This window comes from Impatiens glandulifera, chromosome 9, assembly GCF_907164915.1.
Source record: "Impatiens glandulifera chromosome 9, dImpGla2.1, whole genome shotgun sequence".
NCBI classification, from domain to species: Eukaryota; Viridiplantae; Streptophyta; class Magnoliopsida; order Ericales; family Balsaminaceae; genus Impatiens; species Impatiens glandulifera.
The window spans coordinates 31,708,930-31,722,052 of record NC_061870.1 but is presented as its reverse complement, the minus strand read 5'-3'; the positions used below and the strand labels follow the sequence as shown (position 1 = coordinate 31,722,052).

General features: G+C 32.0%; 3 protein-coding genes across 4 annotated transcripts; 2 read left to right on the top strand and 1 right to left on the bottom strand.

Moving 5' to 3' along the window:
* Positions 1-1,673: 1,673 nt before the first annotated feature.
* On the top strand, positions 1,674-3,476 carry LOC124915040 (probable methyltransferase At1g29790). Its single transcript, XM_047455688.1, has 2 exons — positions 1,674-2,961; positions 3,213-3,476. The coding sequence occupies exon 1, from the start codon at positions 1,833-1,835 to the stop codon at positions 2,946-2,948; it is 1,116 nt and encodes a 371-aa protein (XP_047311644.1). The 5' UTR covers positions 1,674-1,832; the 3' UTR covers positions 2,949-2,961; positions 3,213-3,476.
* A 1,113-nt stretch (positions 3,477-4,589) lies between these two features.
* On the top strand, positions 4,590-6,194 carry LOC124913939 (coatomer subunit zeta-1-like). Its single transcript, XM_047454384.1, has 6 exons — positions 4,590-4,718; positions 5,126-5,285; positions 5,358-5,505; positions 5,583-5,660; positions 5,736-5,820; positions 5,916-6,194. Exons 1-6 carry the CDS (start codon positions 4,716-4,718, stop codon positions 5,973-5,975), a joined length of 534 nt encoding a protein of 177 aa, XP_047310340.1. The 5' UTR covers positions 4,590-4,715; the 3' UTR covers positions 5,976-6,194.
* A 67-nt stretch (positions 6,195-6,261) lies between these two features.
* LOC124913938 lies at positions 6,262-11,803 on the bottom strand. Of its 2 annotated transcripts, none has more exons than XM_047454382.1 (10): positions 11,430-11,803; positions 11,101-11,144; positions 10,882-10,987; positions 10,711-10,798; positions 9,994-10,652; positions 8,481-8,763; positions 8,175-8,403; positions 7,845-8,012; positions 7,221-7,640; positions 6,262-6,755 (listed from the first exon to the last, which is right to left on the bottom strand). In XM_047454382.1, exons 1-10 carry the CDS (start codon positions 11,611-11,613, stop codon positions 6,471-6,473), a joined length of 2,466 nt encoding a protein of 821 aa, XP_047310338.1. In that variant the 5' UTR covers positions 11,614-11,803; the 3' UTR covers positions 6,262-6,470. The 2 variants fall into 2 exon arrangements, with proteins under 2 accessions (XP_047310338.1, XP_047310339.1); XM_047454383.1 differs by having other exon boundaries at positions 9,994-10,640; positions 11,430-11,802.
* Positions 11,804-13,123: the final 1,320 nt, after the last annotated feature.

Below are 13,123 nucleotides of genomic sequence, written 5' to 3'. Positions count from 1 at the left end.
ATAACTTAATTGTGAATTTTGTTCTATTATAATATTTTTGTGAAAAGTTTTTTTCTTATTTAATTTAATATGAACAAAAATGAAACTAATAGTATTTTATTTAATTTTTTATTCATTACTTATAGTAGTAAGAAATATTATTTTTGTCTAATATTTAATTATTACTTTTTTGTTTTTTTTATGAATGAGTTGTTATTATTATTTAATTATTGATTATTAGTTTTTTTTGTTGAACAATTTTTGTTATTGAAGAGACGAGTCTTTCTTATATCTAACCATGAAAATCAAATAATTTTAAAATAATTAATAATCAAATATTGATATCGTAATAAGACATAAAATAAAATAAAAAAATATAAATTAAAATGATTAATTGTGAATGCTCATATATCCGAGAACAAGAAATAGAAAAGGACAAAAAGAAAAAGAAAAAGAAAATAAAATTAAAATAATTAATAATAAATACTTATACATGAATAATAAGAAATTTATGAAAAAAATAAAAATAAAGAAGATAGTTAATTAATTAATTAATGAAAAAGAAGAAGATAGAAAAATTATTAATATATAATTAATAAATATATAAATTAAAATTAACTTTTGTTTATCAGGGACTAAATGAGTCTATATTTTATAATAAGAATGTTTAAATATGTCTAAAATGAATTTTTTTCTATAAAATTTAAAGTCAATTAGTAGTTGAATTTAAGCACTAACTTTATTGGTATGATAGCTTTTATGTATATCACTAACTTCCCTACATACAAAAAAATAAATGAATTTGATGATGATACAATTATTGGATGTATTGTATTTGAATATTTAATTTAAAGTTAAGAAACACTTATTATAAACCATGATAATTTACAAAATAAAACTATGTTCTTGTAGGTTTTATTAATGCCAATGTTTGAATGATTTTGCTACTAATCCAAAAAACTCAATTAATAAAGTCTTATATATTTTTAACCACGTTCTCAATCCAAATAAAAGTTGTTTTCTCCATGAAAAAGAGAAAAAGTAAATAAAATTTAAAAATAATTCATAAATACTAAAAAAAAATAAAAATAAGAATCATCTAAGTATAACCACACAGATTGACATAAAAAAATACAACCACATTGAGTAACCAATATGTTATCGAGCTCGTAGATTTTCAAGAATAACGTTTAACTTCCTGACTGTTCTACCGATTTTCAAGAACAAATATATTAAAAATAATACGTATCAAATGATTACTATCATTGAAAGTTTAACGAATTGTTTCAAACTAGATAGTTCTCAAAAAAAAAAAATGGGTTCATAATAAAAATATATAAATATGTCATATCAACCGTATAAATCTAAATTTTCTATCAACTAGTCAAATATTTATACATCACCTAATGAATTCCAGTTTTTAAAAAAAAAATTATAAATATTAATAATAAAAAGAGAAAGAAAAGCATGAAGAAAAAGTGTATGAAATTAGTTATTATGTCTTGTAAAGATCCACTTACTATAAAAATTTTCATTATGATAGATCCTATAATAGATTACAAGACAGTGATATCATTCATAAACTAATTGACAATTTATAAATCAGATCTGGATCTAAATATAAGGTTAGTGTTTTTAGAACCCGCAAAACCTGTTCACCTTAGGACTTTTGTTGAAAATTTGACAAAAGAAAAGAAAAGACTTTGAAGAGATCAAAGATTCGCAAACAAGAGAGAGAAGCTGCCATTAGTATGCAGTAGTAAAGTGTGGGTTGGGAGTGTGGGGAGTTAGTAAAGAGAAGAACCGATCGATTTGCAGATCTTCTTTCTTTCTTTCTATCTTTCTGTTCAAAGATGAGTCTGAACTTGCTCCTCTTACTGGCCATGGTGGCCACCAACATTCTTTCACTCTACCATCTCTCAAACACTCTCCAATCCAAACCCCCTTCCCCTCCACCAGTCCCCGATTACCTAGTTCGCCAGCTCCAAACCATACGCGCCACCATCAACCACCTCACGCGCCTCCATCCTCAATCCTCCTCCACCTCCTCCGCCAAGCCCACCAAGGCCGCGATCCCTTCCGACCTCCTTCTCTACACCCACCTCTCTCCAATTGGTTCTTCCTGTAGTGATCATCCCGATTTGCTATACAAGTACATGAACTACACTCCCTTCTCTATATGCCCTCTTGACGACGATGTATCCGAAGCCCTCATTCTCCGCGGCTGTCATCCTCTCCCCCGTCGCCGTTGCTTCTCTAAAACCCCAACTAAGATCCCTTCTTCTTCTTCATTCCCTACAAACCCTTTTTCTCCACTCCCAGATGATGCTGTTATTTGGACCAAATACACTTGTAAATCATTCCAATGTCTAACCAAACAAAACGTAGATTTGGGTTTCGATATGAAGATGGAGAAATCCAAATTACTATCTTACAAATCAGATCTGGATCTACCCATCTCCCAGTTGATTCAGATTTCTAAAGCTGCGAAATCGCCTCTCAGATTGGCACTCGACATCGGCGGTGGAACTGGGACTTTCGCAGCTCAGATGAAGCTTCAGAACGTGACGGTGGTAACTACTACCATGAATTTCGGCGTTCCTAATAACCAAGGAGTGGCTTTGAGAGGGCTGATTCCCCTTCACGTGCCACTGCAGCAGCGGCTGCCGATGTTTGATGGAGTGTTGGATCTTGTAAGGTGCAGTCGGGCAGTGAATCGATGGATTCCGACTGAAGTGATGGAATTCTTGTTTTATGACGTTGATAGGGTATTAAGAGGAGGTGGGTATTTGTGGATTGATCATTTCTTTAGTAAGTCAGTGGATCTGGAGAAGGTGTATTCGCCATTGATAGGGAAATTGGGTTACAAGAAGGTGAAATGGGCAACTGGTAAAAAGACAGATTCTAGTGGGGTGAAGAATGGTGAAGCTTTCTTGACAGCTCTTTTGCAGAAACCAGTTTCCAGATAAAGAAGAAGAGAAGGTGATCTCTTTTATTTTTCTCTACACTATTATATAGCCATTGTTGTGTATTATGCTTATCGTATTTCATCACAAAAAGAAGAAACCCATATGGGGAGGACAATAGAGAATTGATTCCACATGAACCTGTGTATTTTAAACTAAATGAACATGAAAAAAGTTGCAAACTTGAATCTTCAATTTGGCTGTTAGATAATCATCAAATGTGGGTATTAGAACTTCTGATAAACGGTGACATTCATTACTTTGCAGGCATTCCTTTCTCCTTCCCAAAGTTATCTAGGGCAAGAAGATGTATGTACCTACCTACCCACCCTACAAAGAAGATAGTAAATGGCTTATATAAACTTGATCATCATATTTCCATTCTGTCTTTCAAATTTCCCTCTAGCTACTTACTTTGTTGCTCATAAAGGGTGATGATCTCCAATTGAATGGAAAGTACATAGGCTTCTTTAATTCTTTCTCATAAAGGGTGATTCAATTGAAAGGAAAATACTAAGCTTCTTATTTCTTCATCATAAAGGGTGATCCAATCTCAATATGAAACATAGATTAGGGTTTAATCCAATAGCTAATTACATCATCATAAAACACCTCATGAAAAATAAGTGAATCTCTCCCAAGTAATAATATTTTAACCAATTAAAAAAATTATATATTTTACTTTCAATTTTTATTAAAAATACTTTTAACAGTTTTTTAAATAATAAAGACATTTGAGTATTATATGTTTTCAGAGATATAGATATTTTAATTAGTGTTTAAAAAATAAAAAATACACGATAACCTTAAGTTAACAATGATAAAAAAAAATTATTTTCAAAATGTTACCTTTTTCTTATTATTTAATTATCACTTTTAAACATTTTTGAATTCTATTTTATTTTAATTTTCATTGAACAACTAATAATAGAAAAAATGACAACGTTTTTTAAATAATTTTTTTATTATCACTATTGACTAAAAGTTATCGCCTTAGTATCCATCAATTTGATAAAAAGTAAACGCATGTATTTAAGTCTAAAATGTTTATTGATAAAGCGGAGTTTTCTTTAAGTCTTTTTATTCATTTTTAATACAATAAAATTAAACATAATATTAAAATATAAAAATAATAAAACAAAAAAATTACTAAAATAATTTAAAGTATAAGAGGGGTTATTAAAAGAAATTAAAAATCACTATAAGATCATGATAGTTTATTATATTTAAAAATAAATAAAAATACCTACACTAAAAAAAATTGAAGTTAAGTACAAATAGAATATTATGTTTAAAAACAAATATTTTATTTATTAAACTTTATACAATAAAATATTTTTTAATTAAAATAAAATTTTAGTATATATGAAAATATTATTTATGATGATTAGTATATTGGAAAAGTCATGTTTATAAGATTATAGGTTCTAACATGTAATTATATATATATTATTTATAATGTTTAAAATATAAGAGAGGTACTATAAGAATTCATAATTAAAAAAAATCTCCAAAAATATAAACATATTTATTCCATTTATCACCGATCTTTTAAACCGGCACCCGATTATCATATCCGACCCATTAACATTTTCCTAATTTTTATTAAATAGGTATTTATTTTGACAATGTTTTTTTCTATGTCCCAAGATCCCGCGCGGATCCGACTAACAGTTTGTCTTATATATAAATCTCAAGGTCGAAGGAAGCGATCTGCCGCAGAATCTTTGAAGGAGCAAGAGACTTTTGCGCCGACGTAACTGGAAGAAAATGGTCAGATCTCTTACCAATTTTTCATTTTTCTCTCTCTAATCTAAGCGCTGAACTGTGAAATGCTCAATCTCTTTTAGATTCACTTCGTTTTCTACAGGCTATGGTCTCCCGATTGTGGGTCTTTCTTATATGTGTTTAGATTACGGAAATGTTGTATCTTGCTTGAGATCGGACAACATTCATATGTGGGTTGGAGTTAGATCTGTATTTGTAGGTTATATATCTGTGTAGAATTTAAGTTGTCCTGATTCATTGAATACTTTTGTTGAAATGGTGGTGTGAATTCTTGTTATCATGTTTCTAGATTTACATATCTGTTCATAAATTGAGGTTGAAATCAGTCCATCAATCCTGTTTGCTTATTTGAGAATCAATTGTTTTGTTTGCTTGCTTGCTTGATTGTATAGGATTGCTGCCCTAAAGTAAAGAACATTCTTCTTCTGGATTCGGAGGGCAAAAGAGTGGCTGTTAAGTACTTTTCAGACGAATGGGCAACAAATTCAGCTAAGGAGGCATTTGAGAAAACTGTATTTACCAAGACACAGAAGACAAATGCAAGGACAGAAGGTGATTTAAGCATTATTAACATTTTCAACTTATAGTTGAGCTAGAATCTGACAATTTGATTCTCTTGTGCAGCTGAGATAGGAATGTTTGAGAGTAATATTGTTGTTTACAAGTTTGTCCAAGATCTTCATTTCTTTGTAACTGGAGGTGAAGAGGAGAGCGAGATCATATTAGCCAGTGTGCTTCAGGGATTTTTCGATGCAGTTGGCTTGCTTCTAAGGTATGTTTTGATGCATTTTTAAGGTTTATTTATGGTTTTGCTAAATCTAACATCTGACTGATGTTATACATTCCAAGGGGCAATGTGGAGAAGAAGGAGGCACTTGAGAATCTGGATCTCATTCTTTTGTGCATCGATGAAATTGTTGATGGCGGGTATGCATCCATCTTTTTCCTTCATGTCTTGCATGTTATTTTCAAAATTACAATGGTGAAAATATTCTATTGCAGAATTACCTTAGAAACTGATGGAGATGTCATTGTTGGAAAGGTTGCAAGCAATACTATTGATTCTAACGCACCACTATCTGAGCAGGTATACATACTTTGGTCATAACTGTTTCTATTGACATCTTTTACTCCATTTTTACTAGTGTCATTCACCATGTTATCGTCATTTTGTTTCTGCAGACTATAAGCCAAGCATTGGCCACAGCTCGTGAACATTTTACGAGGTCTCTGCTCAAGTGATATACATACAAAGAAGCTAGATGCAAATCAATGGATAGGAAGAGTCAAAATTGTTGGCAAGGATTTCCTTTTGTAGTTTGCTTTCTTTTGTTGGGTTGAGGGGATTTGGATTTGGGAGGTCTACAGATATTTTTTGTTGAAAATCTGACCATTGCTATTAAGTTTGAATGCAAACTATGCTTACAGGGAAATAAACAATAGTGCTTTTGGTGTGTTTGAGACTAATGTTCATGATAGAATGAAAATATCTTCAAATTATAACATAGAAGCACACTAAAGCTTGGCTCATACAGGAAAACAGATTGCTAAATTAGAAAGAAAAAAAGAAGGTAAGATTAATTCAAGTTAGTGCACACAATCAACCAACAGGGCAGATGGCATTAAAATTTCTAGCAGCTGACAGTGAATCTAATAGAGAAGAAGACCAGCCAGATCTTGATTGGCTACTTTCAAACTCAATACAAGACCCTTTTTTTAGCACCGAAGAGGTGATTACTAGCTATTTTGCCATAGTTGCTGAGATTGCCTCGAGGATTGACCTTGAGACCCAACTAGAGAATCTCTAGGGTTTTGGTTTTGATGTTGGTGTTGGCGTTCCATTGCCATGGCCGCCTGTGAATGGTAGTGATTTTGGTATCTATAATCCTGTGATGGTTGCTGAGTCTGCCTAAACCCAGCTGCCTGCTGGTTCTGTCTTGTTGAGCTGTAATATGTGTTTGAAGGAACAGCTGACATTGTTCTAGTACCAGGTCTATGTAACCACAATGGGGAGTTCTCATTCTGCTCAAGATTGGGAGGAACAATCAATCAGTAATTAAGAAAATCATTTATAACATATATTAAATCTATCCATGCGCCTATTTAGCAAATACAAAAAAAAATGTCTCTAATTCCTTAAGGGACTTTGTAAAAGTAGGTGTAGGGATGGATATGTTAAGTAAATAGTATAAGAGATTGAATTATTTGTATTTAAACCACCTTCAATAAACTCATTAAATAAAATACTCGTTAAATAGTCAACTTTCACCAAACCAAGTTCTTTTGCCAAAAAAATATAGCTTATTTTGAAAAAAACACTACATCAAACAAGTCCTAAATGTAATATTGTGTAATAATAAATAGTGTAGAGTCATGTGGAATAGACCAAAGACATGGCTTCAGTAATGTTATTTTAGAATCATTTAAAACAAGATAATTCATGTGCACCCAAAAGAACAGATTTATGAGTAAAATTCCAGCACACACCTGTTGAAGAGAGATCAAGTGATTGATATCATTGTATTGGTAGGATCCCCCAATATCATCGTATCCCGGTGCAGTAGGCGGAGGATTCATAGGGAAGTTGCTTAGTTGGTTGGTTGAATTTCCAAAACCGCCGTATACAGAAGATTGAGGCAAGCTGCTTACAGAAGAAACATTATTCTTGTATTGAGGCAGAAGTGCTGCTGCTGCTGCTAGAGACTGATGGTATGGGCCATTACTGGCAAGAGCTTGCTGCTGAAAGGCAGATGGCATATATGTATAACTCTGAGGAGCCAAGAAAGGATAACTAACCATATTGGAAAATGGTCCCAAAGGATGAGTAGGCTGGGAATATGGATGAACTGAAAGATGCTGCTGAGGAAGAGTCGGCCCTGTCCCTAAATTATTTCCAGGGAGACCAGCCTGTGAAAATTGGGCCATGTAAACATATTAGATTATCTTAGAAAACAGCACTTTCAGGTATGGAATTGGGTAAAAGATCAAGCAAAGACAGAATTTAAAAAGCTATGGCAGGGAATAACTAGTTCAAACGAAGCATTTACCGTATACATGTTAGAGATAAAATTCATTAAGTAATATAATTTTCAAAGAGTACAAACAGCATACATCTGGTATTGAAATCGTTGCTCCACCAATGGAAGATGATGCGTTTCCATATTTTGTAGCCATTGATCGTGTCATGGGAAAAGGTGAGTAAGAAAGGTCGGACTCTCTTGTAGCTCGAGCATTTGATGCCAATAAAGAATTTGTTTGAGAGTTTGAATATGTTGGTTGCTGCAAGAAAAACAAGACAAGTTGAAAGAAAACTGAACAAATACAAGTATTCAGTGCATATTACGAAAGATGAATAATACAAAAGAAGAATATGCTAGCCTCCTCTGGAAAAAACCCTGGCATAAAAAAACTACAAAAGCCAAATTAGTCTAATCAATTTACCATTGCACTTGAGAATTGATTAAGGTTCTGCATATGGGAGAGAGATTGATTTTGAGCAAATGCTGCGTTTAGATGATTGCCAAAATCATAACTAGATGTGGAAGGTTCTGCATCCGTTGGTTCTGAAGCAGAGGGTGGTTCATAACTCTCAGCATTTGCACAATTTATATGACCAAGATTTTCACCAACTGTTGTTCTAATTGGTTCATTCTCATAATACTCCAAGTTCCTGCATAAAGAGAAGTTTCATGAATACATTTGAAGCAGCAGTACTAAGATGATTCTCTAAACCCAAAATAAAAGTACCTAGTTTCAGACTGCCCAGCAGATGAAACACTTGCAACATCCACAGATGCACCCTCCAAGCTATGTTTCTCCCTAGAGGTACAAGGCCCGGAAAAAGCAGCACTAATGCCAGAACCAAAAGTTCCAAAACTTAGATGTAAACATTCTGCAGCTTGGGCCTGCAAGTGGTCAGGAATAATTACTGTAGAATTTTCTACTTCAAGCTGTAACTCCTGGTCCTCCTCTACACTGAGATGCTGCATGTTTGTAGTCATTGATGAAACATGGACATCAGCCTCTACATCTGTATATTTTTAAATCAAATTAGCCTGGAATAACCATAAAAAACTTTCATGAAGGAAAGTAGAAGAAACAGGATAACTAACTGCACACTTATTACTTGAGTAAACAATTCAATATTTTTTTACTTTAAATCAAGTATCAAACTGCTTCTAGATGGGAATGAAAGAATAGAACATAAATAAAGTAAATCCACTTATACAAGCAATCCACAAGAAAAAAGTGATGCAATGTAAACCAATAACATTCAAGATGAGCTCAAAGATTCATTATAAATGTAGTAATTAAGAAACAGTCTCACCCTAAACATATTAATATCCAGTGCATGTGCACCGGATGAGACTATCTCGAGCTTATCGGAATCTAACTTTATTGTATTTATGGGGTTTTTTTCTTCACCCTCTTTTTTTCTGCAAACTGTTTAGGAACGTTTCTTGCGTTCCAATTTCGATTTCAATAAGAAGTTGACATTAATTAAAAAAAAAAATTCCAGTGCAAGATCGACTAATGATAATATGAGTGAAAGAGCGGGTTTCTACCCAGCACAAATCCAAAGGACCTACCAAGTATCTAAAGGAAGCAATGCACACATAAAATAGATGATATTGATTATTTGTTAAATCTTGAAGAGAAATACACTTAAATAGACCCACAAAAACTCAATGTTACAACTCTAGATCAACTATATCAAGTCAGTGTTACTGCCAAACATAACAATCATGGATGTTTAAGGTAAATTCATCTATTGATAAGCAATCATAATGGTTGATAATAAGCTATATTGCATTTGGACTCGGGAGTAGAGATTAGCTTATGTGCAAGATCCGGGGCTTTTTGAATGTTTGGATCAAATGCAACCATATTCAGGGTTGATGAAATTTCTCATACAATATTGTCTTATATGCAAAACTATTACAGATGACCATTTTTTCATCTTGATCATGATCCTAGAGATCTACATTTGTTATGTTTTCCCTAAACCACAATGAACTAGAAAATAGTTTCATGATCTAAAAAATAATATGATCATGATATAGTTTTTTTTTTGTACCAAATTAATCTATAATTTGGATCATGAACAATAAAATAATTTATAAGCAAATTGAAGCAACAACTACATTATAATTTGGATCATGAATAAAAATTAATCTGAATCATGATCCTGAAAAATACAAGTTTCCAGATAGGCTCATTAAGTGAAGCTCAGCACATAAAAGATATAATATTCATTCACCTTCTTGATTCTCAAAATTATGCATGTGCGGCTGATAAGAACCAGTATCTGAACATAATTCGTTGTTAAAGTGAGATTTATTGCAAACATTGGCCTCATCTATCCTTCTAGGCGAGGTGCAAACAGATCCAATGCGGGTAGAACTAATATTTTCAATAGAGGCATCTCCTAACCGCACCTCATCTGCTTGAGATTGAGGTAGCAGACTATTTCTATTGATTGAAATGATAGATATATCTGCATTAAGCCCAGATGCATTGGTTTGTTCCTTAACAAGTGGGCACTTGTCCACATGTATATGGTCATCAATGGGCCAGTTATCATCAGGAGCAGATTGTTGTTCTGTATCAACTCTTGTCTCGTGGTCCAGTTCAGAAACCTTAGTAACAGGATACTCTGATAGATGTACATCATAGTGTGAAAGCTTAGATTTAGGTGCTTGAACATGATGGTGGTTGACATGTTGAGATGAGTTCACTGTGTTCATTACTTTGCCATGTGGCCGACCCATCTTAACAATGTCAGCCATTGAAACATGTCCAGGTGTCCCTGACCAAGCAGGTTGATATCCGTGAAGTTGTGGAGATACTAAATCACTATCAATTGTGACAGCTGGCATCAACTTGTTTTCCGTGGTGATGGGATTACTGCAAGAAAAACTAGAAAAATTATTCAAAGTACCTTTTTCCGCTTTCATTAGGGCCAACTGATAAGTACCTGGCATAAGGTGGTAGTCGACTCGTGTTATTGGTTATGCCAGATGCTGCACCTATGTAAGGGTTTACTCCATTTTCTTTCTTGTGCTCTAAGCAAAAGAAAAATGTCATGCTAAATGAAATGGTTTATAAAATCTTCTCCCATATCTGTAATTTATAAAATGTTGCATACCATAAGAGCAGAATTGAGTTGATCCACCACTCTGTCCAAAATAATGGTCTGAACCAACCTTACTTCCCCGACCACCCCGAGGTTTGGGCTCTGTAGGATCCTTAGTCTGAAAAGGCATTAATTCTCAAATAATCATGAATGAAGAGTGAAAACTTTCCATTATGAAAAAAATCATATCCAAAAGTATTTCATCGTCCATGTCTTATGTCTACTACTCACCTCTTTTTTCTTTTCACGTTTGCTCTTCACCTCATGAAAAGGATCTGTATAGTTGAAAAGGTTGACAATAAGAAATAAAAAAAATGTCTATAAAAGGTGAATATGTCAACATGCATACTGAAATTACAAAATCAATAGAACATAACAAAGTTTGATAATCTAATGATTGAAGAGATGCATCCTATGTCAGTTCACATGCAGAATTAAAAATACCACGTATACATCACCAAATCCGAATATAGAAAATAGAAGCAAAACTGATAATTTTCTACATACATATAGCACAAACAAAGGAAGAGCACACCAGAGAAGACATTAGAGGAAACAACCTTGAGAGAGAAGCCTGTTGACGGTTTCGTTGGGATCCATATTGCATTCTTTGAGAACAGAATAGATCTCCGCCTCAGGACAGTTGACAATCTCTTTCAAGCTCTGAATCATCTTCCTCGACGCGGCGGGGATTGACTGTAGTCCGGCACCATTAATGCTGTTTCCGCCCCTGGTAGTCGTCATAATAGTGTCCTTCTTCACCTCTTAAGCCTCTCGGATCTGGTAGAAACAACCGCCGCCGCTTCTCCGCCGCCGTCTACTATGGAAATCCGGTGCCACAACAGGAGGATATCTAAGCTATCTTTCGCTCTTCCTTTTCGCTTTGCAGTTTGCCCCACTGGAAAACCCTCTGATCACTTCAAATTATCTAGGATAATTTTAAAACTATTCTCGATTACTGGGAATAAAGCTTGACTGGACTATATATATGATATGTATATATTTTGTGATTAAATTTCTTTTATTATATTATTATATATATTTATTTTATTTTATTACTATTACTAATAATATTCAAATTAAATAAATATAATTTATAATTTTTATTATAATTAAAATTATATTAGTTATTAAATATATTTATAATAATAATTAAATTAATAAAATAATATTAATTATATAAAAATCATTTTAAATTTATATTTTCACTCTATTTAATTAAATACGGTACATTATACTATTTTTATAATTCAAATCAAACCAACAATAACATATATAACTTACTTTATTTCATATACAAACTATATTATTTATGCATCTTTACCATTTATATTTTTATATAACTTATAATTTGTACAATTCATCAAACACTATCATACAATAATAAATTATAAATCTATTAAAAAAAAGATTATTATCACTAATTCAAATAGATAAACATAAAAAAAATTAAATTATAAAATAGTGTCAATAAAATTAAAAAGACTAAATAAAAATATGAATGTTAAATAATATAAAAAATTTAAAATTAAAATTCTATTGAAAAAGATTTTAACAATTAATTAAATTTTATAGTGATTCTAAAAATCTGTAACAATAAGTTATGAAATAAAGGAAGTCCAACAAATCAATCAAATGGTGTGGAAAGAATCGATACCAAATATTCTAAGCAATAATAAAATGCAATAATAAAATTTCTGAAAAATGGCATATTAAATGACAACTAATCATCTTTATATATAATTAAAAAAGTAAGAATATATGTAAAGAGTCTTCAACTGAAAAGATATATTAAAAAGACAGTCTCTAATAACTTCATTTAATTTAACTTCATTTAATTTACTGCTAAGAATTGGACGAATATAACTCGATAAATGATCATCAAAATAATCGAATGATATTAACAACAAATGATTCACAAATATTTGAAAATATTATTCAGATTATAAAATTTTGACTAAATATTTTATCAAATAAAACACAAATTTTACAATATTTTTTTTTAAGAAAAGAAACCTTAGTTTGTGACTTTTTTTTTTTTTTTTTTTTTTTACAAAATTAGAATATAAAATTTGAACTATATAAAAAAAACTATCCCAATTTCATATTCCTTATTTATTAAGAGTTTCTTTTCTGGAACCATCTCCTCTCCATTAGGTTTTCTTTATTTTATTCTTCCTATTATTCTCTTTGAACTTAAATTTTTCTTTTGAATAGGAGCGAGCATATTGAGGGTTTACCGAACCATAACCCA

Bases quoted from the DNA above. Each gene is read 5' to 3' on its own strand.
- LOC124913938 (XM_047454382.1), bottom strand. From the start codon at position 11,613: ATGACGACTACCAGGGGCGGAAACAGCATTAATGGTGCCGGACTACAG. The intron at 10,988-11,100 runs GTGAGTAGTAGA...ATGCCTTTTCAG, and splicing joins AACGTGAAAAGAAAAAAGAG to ACTAAGGATCCTACAGAGCC. The intron at 7,641-7,844 runs GTATGCTGTTTG...CAATTTTCACAG, and splicing joins CAACGATTTCAATACCAGAT to GCTGGTCTCCCTGGAAATAA.
- LOC124915040 (XM_047455688.1), top strand. From the start codon at position 1,833: ATGAGTCTGAACTTGCTCCTCTTACTGGCCATGGTGGCCACCAACATT.
- LOC124913939 (XM_047454384.1), top strand. The intron at 5,286-5,357 runs GTGATTTAAGCA...TCTCTTGTGCAG, and splicing joins GACAAATGCAAGGACAGAAG to CTGAGATAGGAATGTTTGAG. The intron at 5,821-5,915 runs GTATACATACTT...TTGTTTCTGCAG, and splicing joins ACGCACCACTATCTGAGCAG to ACTATAAGCCAAGCATTGGC.